General features: G+C 43.9%; 3 protein-coding genes across 22 annotated transcripts in view; 1 reads left to right on the forward strand and 2 right to left on the reverse strand.

The window, feature by feature from the left end:
- The first annotated feature begins 34 nt into the window (after window positions 1-34).
- Window positions 35-584, forward strand: LOC117145490 (putative peptidyl-tRNA hydrolase PTRHD1). Its single transcript, XM_033311167.1, has 2 exons — window positions 35-246; window positions 376-584. The coding sequence occupies exons 1-2, from the start codon at window positions 61-63 to the stop codon at window positions 547-549; spliced, it is 360 nt and encodes a 119-aa protein (XP_033167058.1). The 5' UTR covers window positions 35-60; the 3' UTR covers window positions 550-584.
- Window positions 585-596: 12 nt separating this feature from the next.
- On the reverse strand, window positions 597-1,707 carry LOC117145489. Its single transcript, XM_033311165.1, has one exon. The coding sequence runs from the start codon at window positions 1,251-1,253 to the stop codon at window positions 786-788; it is 468 nt and encodes a 155-aa protein (XP_033167056.1). The 5' UTR covers window positions 1,254-1,707; the 3' UTR covers window positions 597-785.
- A 111-nt stretch (window positions 1,708-1,818) lies between these two features.
- Window positions 1,819-18,843, reverse strand: part of LOC117146088 (collagen alpha chain CG42342) — a 68,383-nt gene continuing 51,358 nt past the window's right edge. For 5 of the 20 annotated variants that reach the window (XM_033312041.1, XM_033312050.1, XM_033312044.1 and 2 more), the window contains 10 exons: window positions 16,922-17,019; window positions 7,740-8,102; window positions 7,559-7,627; window positions 7,398-7,493; window positions 7,287-7,331; window positions 7,164-7,226; window positions 4,146-4,172; window positions 4,014-4,067; window positions 3,537-3,734; window positions 2,261-2,945 (listed from right to left, as the gene is read on the reverse strand). In XM_033312041.1, coding sequence (XP_033167932.1) covers window positions 2,778-2,945; window positions 3,537-3,734; window positions 4,014-4,067; window positions 4,146-4,172; window positions 7,164-7,226; window positions 7,287-7,331; window positions 7,398-7,493; window positions 7,559-7,627; window positions 7,740-8,102; window positions 16,922-17,019 — 1,181 coding nt within the window. In that variant the 3' untranslated portion in view covers window positions 2,261-2,777. The other 15 variants (XM_033312053.1, XM_033312052.1, XM_033312051.1 and 12 more) reach the window with 10 other exon arrangements.

An 18,843-nucleotide genomic window follows, 5' to 3' on the forward strand; every position in this document is an offset into this window, starting at 1 on the left:
TATTTATCACATCCCTAACTCAAAAAATGTAAACACATTTTGGAATATATTTCATAGAACATGAATAATATTGTGCAGTATATTGTAGTCCGCAGCGACTTGCGTTCCGCCCTTAGTTGGCCCTTGGGGGCGGTGATCGCCCAGAGTTGTCATGCCACAGCCGCCGTCATTCACCTGAATTCCGAGGACGCCGACACTTTGGCCTACTTGAACGATTTGGATAATATGCACAAAGTGGTGTTGGAGGTAATGAAATGGGTTTATATTTTAACTAATGTGTATCATTGGACTTCTGCAACACTTTATTTCCCTTTCAAAATCTTAATAGTTGTGTATTTTCAATCAAACGGTGCAATTAAAGTCTCACCTTTTCAGGCCAAAGATGAGAGTGCTCTGGTCAAGCTCAGCGAAAAGTTGAAGGAGAACGAGATTAAACACAAGTTGTGGATCGAACAGCCCGAAAATATCCCAACCTGCATCGCCTTGAAACCCTATGTTAAGGACACGGTTCATAAATATGTCAAGCACCTAAAGCTTTTAAAAGAGTAATACATTATTGTTGTATATTGATACTAAAAATGTAAGAAAGAGGCGTTGTTTTGCTATGGGTAGTATATCTGTATGTATTTATTATATTTTGGCGGTGGAGTTAACAATATTACAAAATGGACAATTTATTCCATAAGCTCAACGGGTCGAATATAAAGTTAGTTGATACAAATTGATACAAATGCAAAGTCTGCACTTCTTAGGAAAGATATAAAAACATTGTTGTTGAGCTGACCCTAAAAGACTACTTGAAGCTTAGGATTCCCTTTCAGGATCTCGGTTAATTGTCGTGAGATAAGAGGACAACGCTCAACCGTTAGTCGGCGCAGTCTGCCAAGCGGTTTCGTCAACTTCGCAACGTCCTCATTGGATAGATCGGGCGAGCCAGTCAGGTCCAGAAACTCCAAGGCAGTGAATTTTTGCAGTCCCATTAGGTGCACCGGTGTAAAGTTCAGATTATGTAATATTAGGGTCCGTAGTTCTTTAAGCGGGGATAAAATACTCAGATCGAAGGAAATAGCGAAAAAACGTTCAAAAGAATCTATAATCTCCAGATGGCGCAGCGAATACGATTCCGCGATCGACGTAAGCAGCAAGTTTTTCATATGGTCGCCAAACCCTTCGGAAGACTGAATGACCAAGGTGTGGAGACGAGACAGACCGCCCAGCTGTATCTTCTTCATAATGTCGGTAACCTCGAGCATTGGACAGTAATGTGCGAACCGTTTGTACAGCTTTTTCGCAAACTTGGAAATGCCAGAGCAGCGCAGTTCGCGGAGATGCGACAGGGACGCAAGATTGATAAGATGCTTGGGCAACAGACTATCGCATTTTGAAACATTTAAAATCTCCAAGGAAATTGGCAGAGATTTTTAACTTTCGCCTTGTCGCTTGGGAAGCCTCTTGAAAAAGAACCGATCCCACTCTCTTATTCTTTTTCCATTGGAGATCCTCCACAGTTCCAAAACTCGAGAAGTGCTTCCAGAGTTGGCTCTTCGAAAAGTGCCACTTCGCAGAGATCGTCACCAGTCGCACAACCTTGCGATCTTTGGTGTACGCCAAACCATTTTCAAAGTAAAAATTTCCAAAATTTTCCCCCAAACCGAAACATTGCTTTTGATTTGGGTTTAATTAGATTTCAGAATGATTTTGGATTGACTGATTTCTCAGAGGTATCATGTTTTTATAGGACGTGCTTGTAAGTCCCATTCCATATAAAAACATTTCTTTAATTTTATCGATTTTTATTTTTCGTTTTAAATAGTGTTGTTTTTTTTTTTTTTTTGTAAAAATAGCTGGTTTTTTTTCTGGCTTAAGGTATTCGAAATAGCTGTAGTGGATACAATTTATATAGTAGTAGGTAAGGTAAACCTATAATTAAAGGTTGCGACATCGAGGGGCCGGGAACGCCGAACTGGAGGCAACCTGGAGCAATTTGGCACAGATGCAGATACAGATTATACAGTGCTTATGATAGGATGTTTTTATGCAATGGATGTAGCAGCTATAGCTCTGTTCGATGTCTACATTTAACAATAACAAGTTACTAAAATTATAACCAAAGCGCTTAGATCGATGTGGATATTGCCGGGCCACGCCTGTGCTGCAGCCGCCGAGGGGTGGTCGCTGGCAATCAGTTTTTTGAGCGCGGATGCTGCAGCGCATTTAGCTCGTCCTTGAGCCAGGCCTGCCAGTTTTCCTGCTAGGGGCGAGACAGAAGTTCAGCCAGAAACGGCCGCATTTGGATGAGCGAATTTGAGCGAGAGTGATAGAGATGGTTCTAATGGTAGAGAGAGCCAGGACCCGTCACCAAGCTAAGCCAGCGTGTGTGTTAGCCAAACCAAAGGATAATAGTGTGCGTGCGCGTGTGCGTGAGGCAGTGGGAGTGAGTGAGGAATAGGGTTAAGGACAGAGATAGAGTATGCTAATAGCATCTACTTTGCAGAACCGTTAGACGCAGCAGCCACTTGGCATTTGTTAGCGCTAATTGCAAATGTCAACAGAGCGAAACAGAGCCAGGACTCGCAGCGGAAATCGGAAATGCTTAACTAGTCGTCTGTGTCGGTGTGCGTGAGCCTGCCTCTGTGCCAGTCCAAGTGCCTATGTGTTGGTGTCTCTGCTGTGGGTGGTGTGTGGTGGTAGGTGGGAAGGACGTTGGTTCTTAGGGTCTGTTCGCCTTTATGCGCCTGTGTTTGCCATTTACTGGGCTGGCTGACTGCTTCCTTTTCTCACTCATTGTTATGCAAATTATCCTGATATTCATCATATTCGTTTTCATTATCCTCCGCCTGTTCGTCCTCCTCCTCTTCCTCCTGCTCGTAATCACTGGTGTTGCTTTCCGGCTGCGTTACATCGGGCAAATAATCCTTGTGCACGGGCGTCGAGATGATTGGCTCCTGTGTTAGGTATTCGTGTGTTTTTGTGTGTTCGTGGGTGTGCGAGTGTGTATCCCAGTGTGTTGGTGTTAGTGAGAGTGTGAGTGTTTGTGCGAAAGCAAAAGTTAGTTAACCAACTTGGACAACAACAAGATACTCTACCAAGTAGATGGAGGCCACGAGTGGTGCATGCAAAAGTCCCAACGATCAACTTTCCGACAGCCAATTGGGGTTGCACAGAAAAAAAGTATGTATTGCTTAAAGGCATTTGTAATCTTTCAGGTGTTATTTAAATCTTAGGCCATTTATGTGGGCAAATCAATAGTTCATTTTCTCAAGGAAGCACTAAGGCGAGAGGATATAATAGATATCCCACTTTTAATCTTTTATAAAAGAAAATTCTGTTCTTAAAAAAACTACCAAGAAATGCGTGGGATTTATTCCACCAGCTCTATAAAAATAGGTTTCTCAGGTTAAATAAAAGTTACAATTTAAAACTCGAGACTATGGCAGATATATTCCTGATTTATTATTTTTTTTCTGTGCAAGGTTGGAGTTAGGGAATGGGGATTTTCGATGGCTCTTAGTTGATAACGAATAACGCATGCTAACCTTTGGCGGCCGCCATCCGCAGCCGGGCAGCGGCAGCCCATCGGCGCCGAGGGGGCAGGGGGCGTCCAGTCCGGGCACGCCCTGCTCGCCCTTGTCGCCGCGATCTCCTTTCCGTCCCCGCTTGCCGGGCGGGCCGGCATCCCCTCTTGAGCCCTGCTCCCCGCGTGGCCCCTCCTGCCCGGGAATGCCATCCGTGCCCTTTTGTTTCGATTATCCGGAGGTGTGTTCGAGTGTTTAGCGGGGTGAATGGGGGAGGGTGGTGTTGTCAGGGGGTCAGAGGTCAAAAGTGGTTGAGGGGTGTTCGAGAGTTGTGCATATAGGTAGTGAACGACGCCAAGAAAGAGAGATACGCATGCAAACAGAGGTAAAAACAATAAAAATGGAGAAAGAGAATACACAAAATTAGCGACCACACGGAGTAGAAGAGCACTTTCTACGGAAATATCCTACGGGCAGTTAATTCCTGCAGTTGCTTACCGGCAGTCCCGGATCCCCGCGCTCCCCCTTGTGTCCCGTCTCGCCCTGGGCGCCCTGCGAACACAGAAAACAGAAAACAGATCGGTTATTACCATATTGTTTTCACATCAGCGGCTGTTTCGGGGAAAATACCTTCATGCCATCCAAGCCCGGAGGACCCTGCAGCAAATGAAAGAAAAACAAGAGAATGGGAAAAGCGTGTGGTTAGCTCGGCGGCGTGAAGTGGAAATTCTGCCTCGAAAATAAGCATTAGATGTCCTGCGGACATTGTTTTAGTAAAAAACCATCACTTTATTGGAAATGCATAATTAATTCGAAAATTATGTTAGTTTCGTTTAGCCATTTTACAATTCGGTCATTCTAGTCATTCCATCGAACGTTCGCACATGCCAGAATTCACATTCGTTTCAATTTTATTCGAATCATACATTTGAAATGCAGCAGCACGGATAAAAATATTTCATTTTGTGTTTGTTCTGGGATAATGCACTCGAACATCGACATTTTGGTATATGCATGAATATAGACATAAATACACGTAAATATATATTTATTTGTATATTTTTTGTTCGTTTGCAAACTCCTCATGTTTATTGGGTAATTAACAAATGTACACTTAAAATTAGCGGCTTATTTGGGGTTTAACCTTTCGTTCGTCTACCCATATACGATATAGATATTTATTGAGTTAATGTTAGGTTTTAATCGCAAAAACACAATTCATTATTCTAGCCTATTGATCGAGAAAGTTGAGTTCGTAGTTATTAAGTGAGAGAATCTAGAGATAGTACAGATGTCAAGTATCTATATAAAGAGAGAGCTAGATGCAAGTAAACACGTTGAGAGGTCAAAAGGGATAGAAAAAATTATTAATTAATTACGATTAAGTTACGTTCTTTACCGTTACCGCTTATGTACACATTTGGGGTTGTTTGACATTTAGTGGATTAAATGAAAATTGACATGCAATTTGCCTGTGTATTTTGTTTTCCATTTGGGATTATTACAACAACGAGACACATCTAATTGAAAACAAATTGACATATTCTTTCTGATTTTCGATGCCGTTTGCCGTTTGAGTAAACATTAAAGCTGCAAACATTTCCATTTGCCATTTTCATATTCGATAATTCGCATTCAACATTTATGCGAAAATATGCAGGGCTGAGGCCGTCAAATGGCAGTATATATACTCGTATATATACTTTTATTATCATATTTCCATGGCATTATTTCATTTGCATTGATTATGTTTGATTTTCAGGGCGTTTTATTCGTCCTTTGCCTAGTTTGAGCGTTGAAATTGAAAATGCTGCAGTTACTCGTAAATTTTAATTTATGCATTCATTTTTGTTGTTGTATAAATAGAATTGTTTTGCGTTACATTGTTTGAGATGTCCATGAAACCAATAGGATACATACTTGTGGTAAGATTATGTATTTATTGTTTTTTATTTCGCATTTCAGGAGAGAATCTAAAGCTTCGAAGCTTCTTCAAGCTTGGTTCTCAATTGAAAAGCATCAGCTATCGACTATAGAATTCATCTTTCGACTAACTAGTTTCTGCACATTTGCTTGTTTATTGAAGTTGTATTCATTAACACTGAAAAATATGCACAATTGGTTTGGATAGCTCTTTGTTATCGATATTAGAGTACGTTGCCGTGTATGTATAAACCTCTTTTATGTGGATTTGGTGTGCCTGTACTTATTAATTGTAGACATCAAGAGAGTTCTGAATGAAAATATCTTACAATTCTTTTGTTTCGACACCTTTAATTAGCACAATTCCTTATTTAAACACACACTTATGGGATTTATCTGCCCTTAGCCTTGTGTTTCACATTGAAGCTTTGGCAATAATGCTTTGTATGAACGAGTTATATTCGAATATTCAGACATAGCCCATGGACGGCACCTAAGACAATGCAAAATGCAGCAGGAGCAGACGCAGCATAAGTGGCAAGTACTCATTCCGTTCAATTGTTAAGAATAATCTGATTAAGCAAATAATTAAGTCACTTATGGCTAATTGCCGATGATTGCGACTTGGCTTCGTAATAATCCAGAAATTATTGCTTTGCACTCGGGGAAGCACTTGAAATTCAATACATCCCATCGCATGATATTTTCACGTACCACGGTGCGTATGATTTATGCATTTTCAAGCGGCTTTCCTGCTCCTGCTGCAATTGCTTCGCATAGAACGGCGGCGAATGAAATGCAATTAAAATATTTGCATTGCATATTTGTTAGTTGGCTTGTTGTACAACTGTTTGATGTGTGTGTGTGTTGGTTGCAGTGTAAGTGGGAGTGAGTGTGCATGCTAGTGTGGGTTTGGGTTCAAAGTGTGTGTTAGTTGATTCGATTGATTGATGTTTGTAAATACGCTTCTGTAGACACACGTTTGTTTGCGCTATTTGATTGTATACATAAATACTTATTTGACTCTTGGGGCATTTTAAATGATATGAATATTAATTTTTTTCTCATGCGGCTTGAGTGGAGGGGGCTCGTTCGGTTTCGGTTCTTTGCCTTGTGCAACTAATTGATTTGCTTACTCGGCACTGACATGCTGCTATTTCGAATTTTATTTTCTGTACATGGGTGCGTTTTGTACAAATTGATATACATATAGTAGTACGCCTGTCATATACAAATTTATATATATCTATGCATAGACGTTAACTGAGCACATTTGACAAGCGTTGCGCGGCCTCTTAACTTTGAACATTGTTTTGCTTTGATTAAATTGAGTTTTTCATCTTAAGGACTTTCTGTTCGTTTGTGTGTGAGTGTATGAGTGTGTTTTGGTGTGGGTGTGCGTGTGCGTGAGTTTCGAATGGTTTTATTTCAAGTCGCATTTCATTTCGACTTTGGCGCAATGAGTGCTGGTTATATTTTTTAATAGGGACTGCCTTTTAACTAGTATTAGTAGTCGCCCCACACCTGTTTCAAGTAGAAAAAGAAAGAGAGATGAGAACACATAATTGGGTTAGTCAAAACGTTTAGTAACGAGATCCACGAGTACGAAAGTAACAAAAGCCAGGAGGGTTACGACTAGCTAAGCGGGATAATAGCCCCAATTTTGGTGATGTAACAAAATAAAAGCAAAACCGCACGGGTTTCCAGTGTTCAATTGAAATTTACCGGTATGCCAGCCTTTCCAGAGGGCCCAGAAGGTCCTGACTCGCCTCTCATGCCCATCGGACCCTGCAATTATATCAATTAATTAAAATTACGGGCTAAACTTTGGGCTATTTTGCCACTTACCGGCAGTCCCATAGGTCCCTGATCTCCCTTGTGTCCCTTTTCACCCTGCCAACGAGATTTAAACCAGATTTAGAGATGCATATCTAAGATATCATGCCTATTGACTCTTACCGCATCCCCCTTGCGACCGTCTAAGCCGCGTTCTCCCTGACTGCCGGTGTGTCCTGGCGGACCCATCGGTCCTGGAGGTCCCGGGGGGCCATATAACTGCGAAGGAAATTACATCAGGTTGGATTAATCCACAAGGTGGTGGGTGAAATACTGTGGCTTACATATTCGATGGTGGGCATGTGGGGGGCATCGGACATCCCGTCATCCTGGCGACGACGCATTTTGCGGTACTGTAAGGGAGTTGGGATTATTAATGCTCAAAATAGGATTCCGATTGTGGTATAAGGTCACGATAGCTAGATAGCATACATCCTTAAATAACTGAACTCAGACAGTACTTACCGAGTCACCACGATCGCCCTTGTCCCCCTTGACGCCAGGGTAACCTGGAGGACCTGGTAAGCCCGGGGGACCCATCAATCCAGGTGGGCCAATATCACCGCGATCTCCCTTTTCTCCTGGTGGACCCTGGTATCCCGGCAGTCCCGGTGGTCCTTCGATGCCCGGCTCACCGGGCAGTCCGTCCAATCCTCGTGGACCCAAAGATCCGGGCTCTCCTGGCTCACCAGGTTCTCCCTTACTGCCGTCCCGTCCATCGCGTCCATCCTTTCCAGCGATTCCTGGCGGTCCAGGTGGACCTCGCAACAGTGTCACCGGCGGATCATCGTAGTCTTCGTCTATTTTGGTGCCTCCGGGTCCGAATATCTGCGCGCATTACAAGTGCGTGTGTGAGTGCAAGGGTTGGAGAAGAGAAGATGGCAAATTTAGTGGGAAGATTAATTTATGCCACGTGGCACCGCCCGAGGCGTTGCACGCGCTCGTTCCACACGCTTTGATGGGGAAAACAAAAGCGGCGCGTAATTCGCAGGTAAGGAAAAAAAGTTCGCCCACAGGAGAGGATTGGGATTTGGATGCGGATGGGGATGGGGCGGTTTTCGTGGTGGTGCGGCGTGTTCTGGTGGCTGTTCCGCAGCGAAAGTCTTTTGTGTGCCACGAAATTGTGTTAAGTGCAAGTTGGAGCATCCGTGCCATCGCACCAACACCACCATCACCACCTCCCCGTCGCCCACACTTCGCATCCCGTTGAGACAATGGCTGCATAGAAAATCTTTAAGCCCGTGGAGCTCTGGTGGGTGAGCCGGGCTGGTACGGGGCCTTACGAGAGTCGAAAATAAAGTCAAGTCAGCGACAGCGACTTCTCTACGTGCTTCGAGTGCCTGTGTGTGAGTGCCCCCCGTTCGAGTGTGTGGGTGCTCTTTGGCCCTTGCCATTGTGTGCGCGCATGTGTGTGTAAGTGAGTGAGTGCATTGCGAAAGACAATTAATTCTTCTTTTTTTAGCCGTGTTTTTTTGGTGGGTTAATGTGCACGCTTCGGGGCAAATTTGCAAGGCACAGACAACCAGGCAAGCCCCAAAAAATACATAAAGTCCAAAGTTTCGATGGGGCTTAAACGTGCACTGCTCAGGGTAAGGCATTTCGAAATTAATGTCTTAAATCGGGATTTAGTCTGAGCAGTCAGAAGATAAAGGTTGCAAAAGTTTAAAGGTTGCAGTTTTATTATAATTTTTTAAAACTAAGGAAGACTGGTAAGGCACTTAAAATAGCTATGCCTTATTAAAGTCTTTCATTGTAAAGGCTTTCTTGTCTATGAAGTGCTTTTCTTCAGTGCATTGTGGCTGGCGGGAAATTACCAAAAGTTTTGGAAGGCGGGGCTTTCAGACCGCATTGCACCCAAACAAAAACCCCTATTAGGCGAATGCTAAGCGACATAAAAGGCAAACTCCCGCTAAAACAACGAGTGCAGCGGAATATGTTAAGGAGCCATGGAAAATGGCTAGAATAAAGGCAAATAGGGAAAACCACTTACACATGTGGCTCAAGTAAATAGACACACTTGTCGTTTGCTGAAATATTCAATCGCATTTGGGCTCAAATCCAGTTGGAAATAAATTGGGCCTCAGTTCGGCATTAAAGCTGAGTCCTTCGTGGAATTAAGGAAACTTCCTCCCCTAGTAGTAATGCAGGAAATCAGATTGAGAGTATCCGTTTAGTCCGTTTGGTTGTGCATATGCATTACGTTCAGTTGTCAACTCTATCCGGGCATTACGAAATTGATCCTGTATCTGTATCTGCAACTGTACTTGCATATGTATCTGTGTCTATATCTTTGTCCCTGTGGAAGTGTAATTTCCTTGCGGCATGCCCGGGCATGTGCAACAATTACATTTTCTTCTGTCACAGGAAGTGGCGTACTTACAGTTATTAAAACCCGGCAACAACAGCAAAACAGCATAAGGACAACGGCATCAGCGAGAAGGCATAACAATGTAAGCGCTTAACGCACACTTATACGGACAGGATGTGGCTTGGCATATGCACAAGTTGTTCGTCCTGCGAAATGGCGACAGACAAAAGGACGAGGCGGCAAAGATAACTGTGGTCTAAGGACGGTGAGGCAGGAGTCCCTTCCTTTTCGCCGCAAATGCACTTCCCAATTTCAACTTTTTCCCTCTTGCCATTTTCTTTTTGCCCCAGGAGCTCTGATCTGCATGTGGCTCCTGAGCAGGTGTGTGCCTCCTGCGTGTGTGTGTGTGTGTGTGCAAGGATGCCAGCTTCTGCGTCAGTTGGCGCTTTGTTAGCAACTTTGGCACATTGTTCCTAATGCGGAATAGGGGAAATCCGCCAGGGTTTCCTTCTTCGCTTTGCCTTGGCCATTTGTAGAGCAATTAAAGCGATTTGAATTAAAGCCGAGTGCTTAACGTTTGCCGTCTGCTGTAATTAAGGGACACTTTGAGGGCTTACGTGCCCACATTTCCCCGCCGGCCAGTCAATCGATGATCGCAAAACCCAGTAACGCAAGTTGCCAAAGGAAAGCGGCAGTCGGGGTTTAAAGGCTTTTAAAGTCAACTGCCGGCAGATAAGGCAGATAAATAACATAAATAAGAGATACGGATACAGATACAGATACAGATGCGGAAAGCGGCAAGTGAATTGGGCAGATGTTTGTGGAACCCGGCAAGGACGAGTGTTGGCGCAGCTGCCTAACTACGATATCCGATGGAAAAACATCAGAATGAAAACGCACTGTGTTTCAGGCTCTGCCTTTTCGAGAGCCCAAAAACCAATCGGCTTGCGGGGGCGTAAGTATGTGTGTGTAAGGAAATCCATTAGAATGTATCAATATTTGTGCGGGCGAGCGCCTCGGGTAGAATTTAATTTTCAAAGCACCCAAACACCGTCACATACGAGCATATGTAGATATATCTATTTGCGTGGGAAGGTCCTCTTAAATTATGCGTAAATATCGAAAATATTTGCACAAACGCCTTCCAATTTAACGCACAAATGACGAGGCAAATGAATTTTCCAATTCCGCAGTCATGGCGTTTTTTAACTCCATCCGTTCGGGCGCACCACCTTTTTTTTTTTGCGTACGTTTTAGTTGTCAATGTAAATTGTAATTGTAAATTAATTGCCCCATCTCTGATGGTATGTCGTTACGTCTGGATTTCTCCCAGTATGCATCCGGCGAAGTTTTTACATTTAAAGCTGGCAGGAAACCGGAGAAGGAAAACAGACAAATGGCCGCACGTAAACGCGTTAAATTGAAAATCATTTTGATCTCGACGCGACCTTTTGCGGATGTCGCTGAATGCGAACCAGAAGGACCAAGGCGTAGTACCAGGGGCAGAAGGACGGGACCTCATCGGGATACTCGCCTTCAAGTACAACATGTGCCGCTGGTGCCCTGCGTGCGCGCATATTTTTCACAATTTTTCATTTTCCCCGGCAGTTTTTCCCTTCTTTGAAATTTCATATTTTTCCCGAGCCATAACAACAGCCAGTGGGAGCGGGAAATGGCGGAAAAAAGCGCACTGAACGACCAAGCGTCCCGTTCCGCCCATCATCCCATCGGCCCATCGCCCCATCCGCCCACCACCTGAGGTGAAAGTTTTGCAGCCGGTTTCCGGCTCACATACACCCACATATTCCGTGTACTCCGTGAACTCCGGCCAAAATCCCGGCACTTCATGGCGTGTAATGCGTTGCGCGTTTGCCGCAAAAGTTTACAAAATATTCGACGGTGGCCGAGGGGAAGTTCTTTGGAAGTACGCGAGCGCATTAAATTCGTAATACGTTCCGCCTCGCATTGATACCGATTACAATGGGCGATTTGGGCGATAGAAGGCGGAACTATAAACAATCTGAGATGATTGCTTTCGTTATGCAACACAGTCTTTATAGAGCAGATAAACTATAAAACTATCAAAAAATTACAAATACGGAAGCGATTACAGTTTCGATCTCCCAACTCTGCTAGCCCTATTAAAATAAAGTTTTTTTGATTCCCAAGTTATGAAATAAGTACTGATAAACTTGGTTACTCCAGCTCAGGAACTAGTATCCACAGAAACGAATTCTTTATTTATTCCGAAAAATAAAAACCAGCTCAAAATACTGCAAGAAATTGCTAGACTGCACAAATTATGAGCTAAACTATCATAACTCCATCAACACGAAAAGTAAAATACCCAATTACATTTTCCCTTTGACATTCATAAATGAATCCTTTTCAGTTTATGATTGGCATTTCGAAGTACAGAAAGGAAGTAAACTATTATAACGAAAAGTAGATTACCCAATTACCTTCCTTCCACCTCTGTCATTCATAAAAGCATTAATTTTCAGTTTATAAGCGTCGCTTTCAAAATATATATATATTCTCGTCTTTTGAGAATATATTTTATTTATAGAAAATTCAGTGGGGTGTAGAATTCTATTCGCAACACCCACTGTGCCAAAAGCTCAAGAGGAGGAAGTCAAGTCCTCTTGTAAAAATTTCGCGTGATTTCGTTTCGCCCCTAACAATGTAGCTGCGGTTTCTCCGGTTGCCGTGATATTGTAATATGTATGAAATTCGGAAGTATTTAGGGAAATCGTTGTTAAAGATTTCGTCGTTTTGCCTCCGCTGCTGCTGCTGCTGCTCCTTGCCATCGTATGTTGTCGTCGAAACAGTTCCACATCAATGCCAAGATGGCAGCAGTTGGCATTTGTGTGGTTGGTTGTTTGGTTTTTAGGTTGGCAGAGCGCGTTGGTTTCGTATAATGTTGCTACTTTTGCATGCACAGCTCCCCTTTCCACTTTCTTCATCTCATTCCGCATTCTTCACTCTCTGACCCAACAGCCACCCAAACCCCCACAAACACATCCAGCCCCCATCTCGGATTTCCAGCGCTGGCGACCCTAAACCCACGTCAATGTAACACGCGTGCCTATAAATTTCTATGAGGCCGACTAACTTGGTTGAAACTGGGAGTGGGAGTTGGCAAAGGAAAGGAAGTTCAGTGGGCGGGGCATTGGGGGTCAGGGGGCATTGTCGTCGCGTTCCTGATTCCGTGGGTGAGCCCGGATTTCTTTATTCAATCGCTTTTGTGACTCCCGCAACGCTCTCATCATCAGCGGCCATAAAATAAAAGTTACGCACACCCTTGGGGCCAGGACATTACCCGCACACCCACATGCATGCGTGTACATGTGTACATCCATGTGTGTGTACCCACCCACGCGTGTCCTGCGGCGTGTCCCACGCTTGACCGGGTTTTTTTCCGGCTTTTCAGGCCCGTACACAATCGGGCCTTCTCTCGCATTCAATATAAGATATATGGACGCTGACCGCAAATAATTGCCGCAGACAAGGAAAATTGGAAAATTGCGCACAAAGAAGGCGAAATTTGCATGCGGCGCATATTTCAATGAACAATGACGTAAGCACACATCCACATTGCTGGCTAGCCATTTGGGCTGGCTGGCGCTTATCAAATCGGAAAATCAGAAAATCGGGTAAAATCGTCCAAGGAACGGAGAAAGAGAAAGTCGTCTCCACTCAAGCTGAAGCAATGAAAATCCAGGCAATGAGCCCAGGATCCGGAGTTCGGTGGTGAAAGTGCTAAGCTTATTGCGTCGTTTAGGCAACACCCGACAACCAACGAATTGGCCAAGTGGCAGCCACAGCGATGAACCCTTTGAGTGGCAGACATGAAGATATGTGTATGGATGTACAAACATACATACATATGTACATACGTGCAGGATACAGACACACACTTGCATGAAAAGGTCCTGGCCCATTTGGATTTCCGTGTAAGCAACCTTAAGTCTTTGATTTGCCGAGGAAAGTGTGCCAAGCTCTCCTTCTGCAACGTTTCTGGGATCGCATTTCCATCGGGGCGGAGACCGTGTGACGTGTAGCGAATTGACAAGTTTTCCTCGTTTTTTTTTTGCGACTTTCGCAATTTTTATGACTCCATTTACTTAGACGAAGTCGCAGCCGGCTCGGGAAAACTTTTTGGTTGATAAGCAAAGCGAAGGAAAGCCGGTGCGGGTGGGGTGTTAAATTTATGCTGATGTGAAGGGCCCGAAAGACAACAAACTTGACATGGGCCTTGGCTGAGCAACGATTGTAAAATACATTAGCATAAATTTGACATAAACGCTTCACAAACAGTTTCTTCTGGCTGAGATTGCTGTCAGCTAACCCACATCCACATACCCATCCCCCCCCAACTGACTTATCGTTTCAACTTTATTAAACCGGGATATATGGATGCGGAAAGTGCAAATCTGCAACTGCTAAATCGAGCCATGACACAGTCGCTTTAATATTAATTTAAATTTTTAATACGATGTCCGCTCGTAAAACTCGTGTTTGTGCTGCGGGCAGAAATCTTTTTTTTTGATACCCTATAGCCAAGGGGCATTTAGCTTTCGTAGCTGGCCGGATTATTCATGGATTTTTCTGACAGCTGACTTACTTTGCATTTGTCACTGGGCTTAGTTTGCCCATTTCCCATTGGTTTTCGCTCTGAATATAGGGCACACAATCATCGGCTCCTTGTACAATGCTGCCTCACGCCTCACTACACACATCGAATTCATTTCATATGCCAACCCGTCATCAGAATCCCCCCTCGTCTTGCCCCCACACCTTGCCCCTGGCATGTGGCAATCTATACGAGCATTTTATTCTGACGAGGCGACGAAAATAACATGTCAAATTTATAATGCCAGCAATTGCGTTATGCTTTTTTTATGACGCCGACGGCTAGGCAATAATACCCAAAAAAAAAAAACTCTAGGAGGAAAAATGGAAAAATGGTTTTAGCCAAAGCCAGATGCTGTTGACGAGCAATGGATATATGTTTTTCAAAAATAGGCCAGACACTTTTTACGATTTGCTGAACTAATTATGGTAGAGTTTTTCACCTCGCAATGGGCCAAATTTGGGAAATGCAGGCACACAATTCCCACCGATGCAGCTCCAGCTACTCACATAATTATCATTATTTTCGTAGGCTTTTCTTTTCGCAGGGAAATCGATCGATGAAAAATCAACTAGCTGCCTGGAAGGCGTCACGTTTCCACCGGAGACGACGGCAATTGTTGCAAATCATTTTTTATGCCTTGCACTGCCTGCGGTGCGGCGCATGAGTGCGAATATATAGTTATATCTGTTGTTGCCGAAACTTTTGTTTGTTTGCCAAAGAAGTCGGCCCACAGGCAGAAGCCGTTTGCTTATGACTTTCATTTGTTTTGACATCACGTTGCTGCAGTTCGCTGGATTGGGGAACTTTCCAGTGTGCGGGGGGCTGGGGGCTCAATATAATCGGCTCATTGAATCTCGCTAGCCGGCTGGCAGCTCCGTAAGATCGAAAAGTTTTATGAAATGCTTAATAAGTTTTCTTATTTCGGAAAACTATTTTTCATTGGACAAAAAATGCATTCAAAATTTTTGTCTGCCAGCGTGTAGCTTTCGCAACTGGACTGGAATTTAAATATTCTTACTAAAGCATGTGCGCAACTCTTTAAATGAATTTAATGCCAACGTGCTTGTGAAATACAGAGGTGGTCAAAAGTATTTACACAACGAGCTTTTTTTTCAATTAGTTGACAATTGAAAAAAAAGCTCGTTGTGTAAATACTTTTGACCACCTCTGTATATTCATTTGAAAGCTTGACATTTTTGCCTTCTGTTATGTGGTGGAATTATTGCAGATTTTCATTGTTTAAAACTTTGAAAATTTGTTTATTCGGCTTATCCGCAGGATGTACACTTAATATATAAAGTCAGCAGAGTTTATTCATGAAAATGGAATTAATATTCCTACCATAGGTATTTCTTTAGATAACGCTTATGCTTTTATTTCCAGCTCGATGTCTTTAATGTCTTTTTGTTTCTCATCTCATTATCTGGTGAGCTTTTCTTTGCCATCAAGTGCTGAATCTACCCTCGCTGGCTTTGAACCCATAAAAGAAGTTCAGCACGTTGCCGCCGCGTTTTCCGTTTGTTGTTTCGCTGCTGGGCGTATTGGAAGTCGGTTTGTATTGGCCAAATGCCTGCCGCCGTTTCTTTTTGGCATTACGCGTTATTAGAAAAGCAACAACAACGGAGGCAACAGCGGCTGCCGTGACTTTGACTTTGCTGCACAATAATCAGAACGCTTTCCTTGGAACCCCCCATCGACCAGTTGGCTACGTGAAAATGGGCAAAATGCGCAAATGTTTGCGCACTGGTTGAGCAGCATAATACATAAACACAGAACGGAGCGGAACAGACAGAACAGAACAGAACGGAACCCGAAGCCAAACCCCCAGCTGGATGCGAGGAAACTCATCCGTGGCGTAGCAGCTTCGCCGGCGGCGCTTATGCATTTTTCATGGCGCACACAAACACGTGCTGGCCACACATATTCATATATGCGCAAAAAAGAAAGGCAGCGAAATGAAATGAAAATTCCATCCGCCATCGCCCCGAAGAATCGCGCATCCATCAACACGTCAAAAGGGCGGCAACAGCTGCCGCCACTTGGAGTGCCAATAAAAATGTTAAGTATCTTAGGAACTGTTGACATTTTCTTGGGGGGCAGAACCATAACGACGAGATAGTACTAGATAAATGCCTTCGATATGGCACAAGTATTTCCAGGGAGGCGCCGCCAAAAATCCGAAGAGACCAGATTAGCAGGCGAAATACATAGTTTTTTGGGTGGTGTTGTTGCCAGAAGTATAAGTAGCTGCCAGATACTTTTATTTTTCGTATCTCCCTTTGGCAGCTCGTCAAAGTTTCGCTCCACACAAAACAGGACTCGCACTTGCTGTAATGAGTTAAGTAACACGTTCTCCGCAGCCGTGTAAACATGCTCATTACACCGACTGCCAACATGCAGGTGAAGCCATGCGGAAGGACAAGTTTCGGGTTTACCCTTCTATGTTGGTATATTATGTAGGCATATATATGTGGATATTTACACTCGCGGCGTCACTAGTATTTACAGATTAGCATAAAATTAACGCACACGCCCACGCATTTGTACAGAAGTAATTTACATGATAATACACTTCTTGTTTTCGAACTCAATTTATGGCCTGCGCCGTTGAGTTTCTAATTAAAAATCGAGTGGAATCAGGTTTTTTTTTCGATTTTCTTCCTGTTTTGTTCAGCTTTTTGTGGCGTGTTGATTACTCACCCGCTTGCCTCGCTTGCCGCGCGGTCCTTTCTCGCCGGGAGGTCCTGCTGGTCCAATGGGTCCCGGTTCTCCTCGAGCTCCCGGTTCTCCAGGCGGACCTGTTCACAAAATGTTAATTTCAGCGAATCGCTTCTAGTGACAGATTTCAAAATGCGAGCAAACAATGCCATGAATATATTCGGTTACACAGATACACAGATCCCATATATATATATATAGAAGTACAGACACAGATACAGATACAGATTCGGATCCGCCCGCAAGTGTTGTGCAAACAGTGGGCGTGGCCTTTGTAATTATAGAGCACCGAGAGCTCAATAATGCCGCCTTCCCGCTACACCCCTTATGCCTGATTTTGTTGGTTTTGGTCAGCAATTTGTTCAACTGGTTGATGATAAGGGACGGACAGGCTCTTGATGGTTTAACGATGGTCGGGGCTTAGTTGGCAATGCAAATTGTTTATCGCCAGCGAATGAAATGCCCCGAGTTCACAGTGGTCGCAAGTCAATGGTAAATGGTCGTCGGTGGCAAATAGTTCAAGGCCCCAGCTTCATCCTATGCTAATGACGGCAACGACTTGACCCACTTAATGGTATTCTATGCACATATACCAATGTATATATATATCATTGCCATACCTTTCCCTTCGACGTCAATCCGATGCAATTGAAATTGGAATGCAAACAGATGCAGAATAACAATTTAATATGCATAAGCTGCACTTTTGCTGGCAGCTGCAAAAACAAACCTTATTTATTCCACCGCCAAGGACTCGCATTCTTCGTTGAAGTAGGGCAGAAATTGGATCTGTGTATATGGAGCAAATACCCCAGCTCCGGCTTGCAGCAAATCCAATTTGCGCTCATCATAAGATCCCGTCCTGAGAATTTACAATCTAGCTAAAAGCGGGGCTATTCGCTCAATTTGCGTGCTTTGTTTCAAAGCCGCGATGGCTACATTCTGACCTTTGGCCCACTGTGCGGCGGACGACCAACCTGTTTAGTTAGAATAATGAGAAATTGCCTTTTTTTTTGGTTTGTTTGGCATGGCCATTAAACCAGACCATTTGCGCAGCCAACAGCAAAGGGAAGGGAGGGGTCTCATATCGTAGATAAATCCAATTGTGCGGCTTGTCAAAATGGGCGAGGGCATGAAAGATATAGTGAATTTATTAAGTTCGTAAAATTGCTGTTCAACGCAAAAGGACCTCGTCCTGCGGAGAGCATAAATTTACCGGTCCTGCCAGCACAGAGAGATCCTCCGATGTCGCCTCCCATTTGTTTATAAAGCATTTGTCCGCAAGCCCCATTGTCTGGCCTGAAGTTTTCTATTTATGCATGCATAATTCAACGTTAAGCATTTCAGTCGACAATTGCAACAAACATTATAAAAACTATATACACAGACTATGGCCAGCCAGAGCAGTCAGGATCCGAGCTGAATTTTGGATTTATAGTGTCCAGGATATTGGATTGCCGGTCGGGCGGCTTAGTGTTTATTTTGTTTGCGCTGGCAGATGAAATGCCCGAGATAAGTTTTAATTTCATAGAACGGAAGCTGCCGCCCGAAGACGCAATGCAATCAGGCAAAAAACCAAATGAAATGAAATTCAAATAAATCATGAAATAAATTGAATTTTTTGATATTACAGCTGGGTCTATTGCTTTTGTTTTCTGCCAGCCAGCTCTGCTGCCCGCACTGAGATTTTCCGAGACGAGATGGACCGGCATTTTCCGCCTGAAGGCGACACATCCAATTGCCCAGGGCTGCCAAGTCCACACACAAAGAAAGCTTAACTAATTACGGGCCCGATAAGATAAGCCAGGCCAAACTGAGCAGAGCCGTCGAGACCAGACGCTGGGAATGCCGGAAACAAATGACGTTCCATTTATTCAAATCAAGCCGAAGTTGTGTCCCCTGGG

Source organism: Drosophila mauritiana, chromosome 3R (genome assembly GCF_004382145.1).
Source record: "Drosophila mauritiana strain mau12 chromosome 3R, ASM438214v1, whole genome shotgun sequence".
Lineage (NCBI taxonomy): Eukaryota > Metazoa > Arthropoda > Insecta > Diptera > Drosophilidae > Drosophila > Drosophila mauritiana.

Excerpts from the sequence above, each read along its gene's own strand:
- LOC117145490 (XM_033311167.1), top strand. The coding sequence starts at position 61 with ATGAATAATATTGTGCAGTATATTGTAGTCCGCAGCGACTTGCGTTCC. Across the intron at positions 247-375 it reads TGCACAAAGTGGTGTTGGAG|GCCAAAGATGAGAGTGCTCT; the intron begins GTAATGAAATGG and ends TCACCTTTTCAG.
- LOC117145489 (XM_033311165.1), bottom strand. The coding sequence starts at position 1,253 with ATGCTCGAGGTTACCGACATTATGAAGAAGATACAGCTGGGCGGTCTG.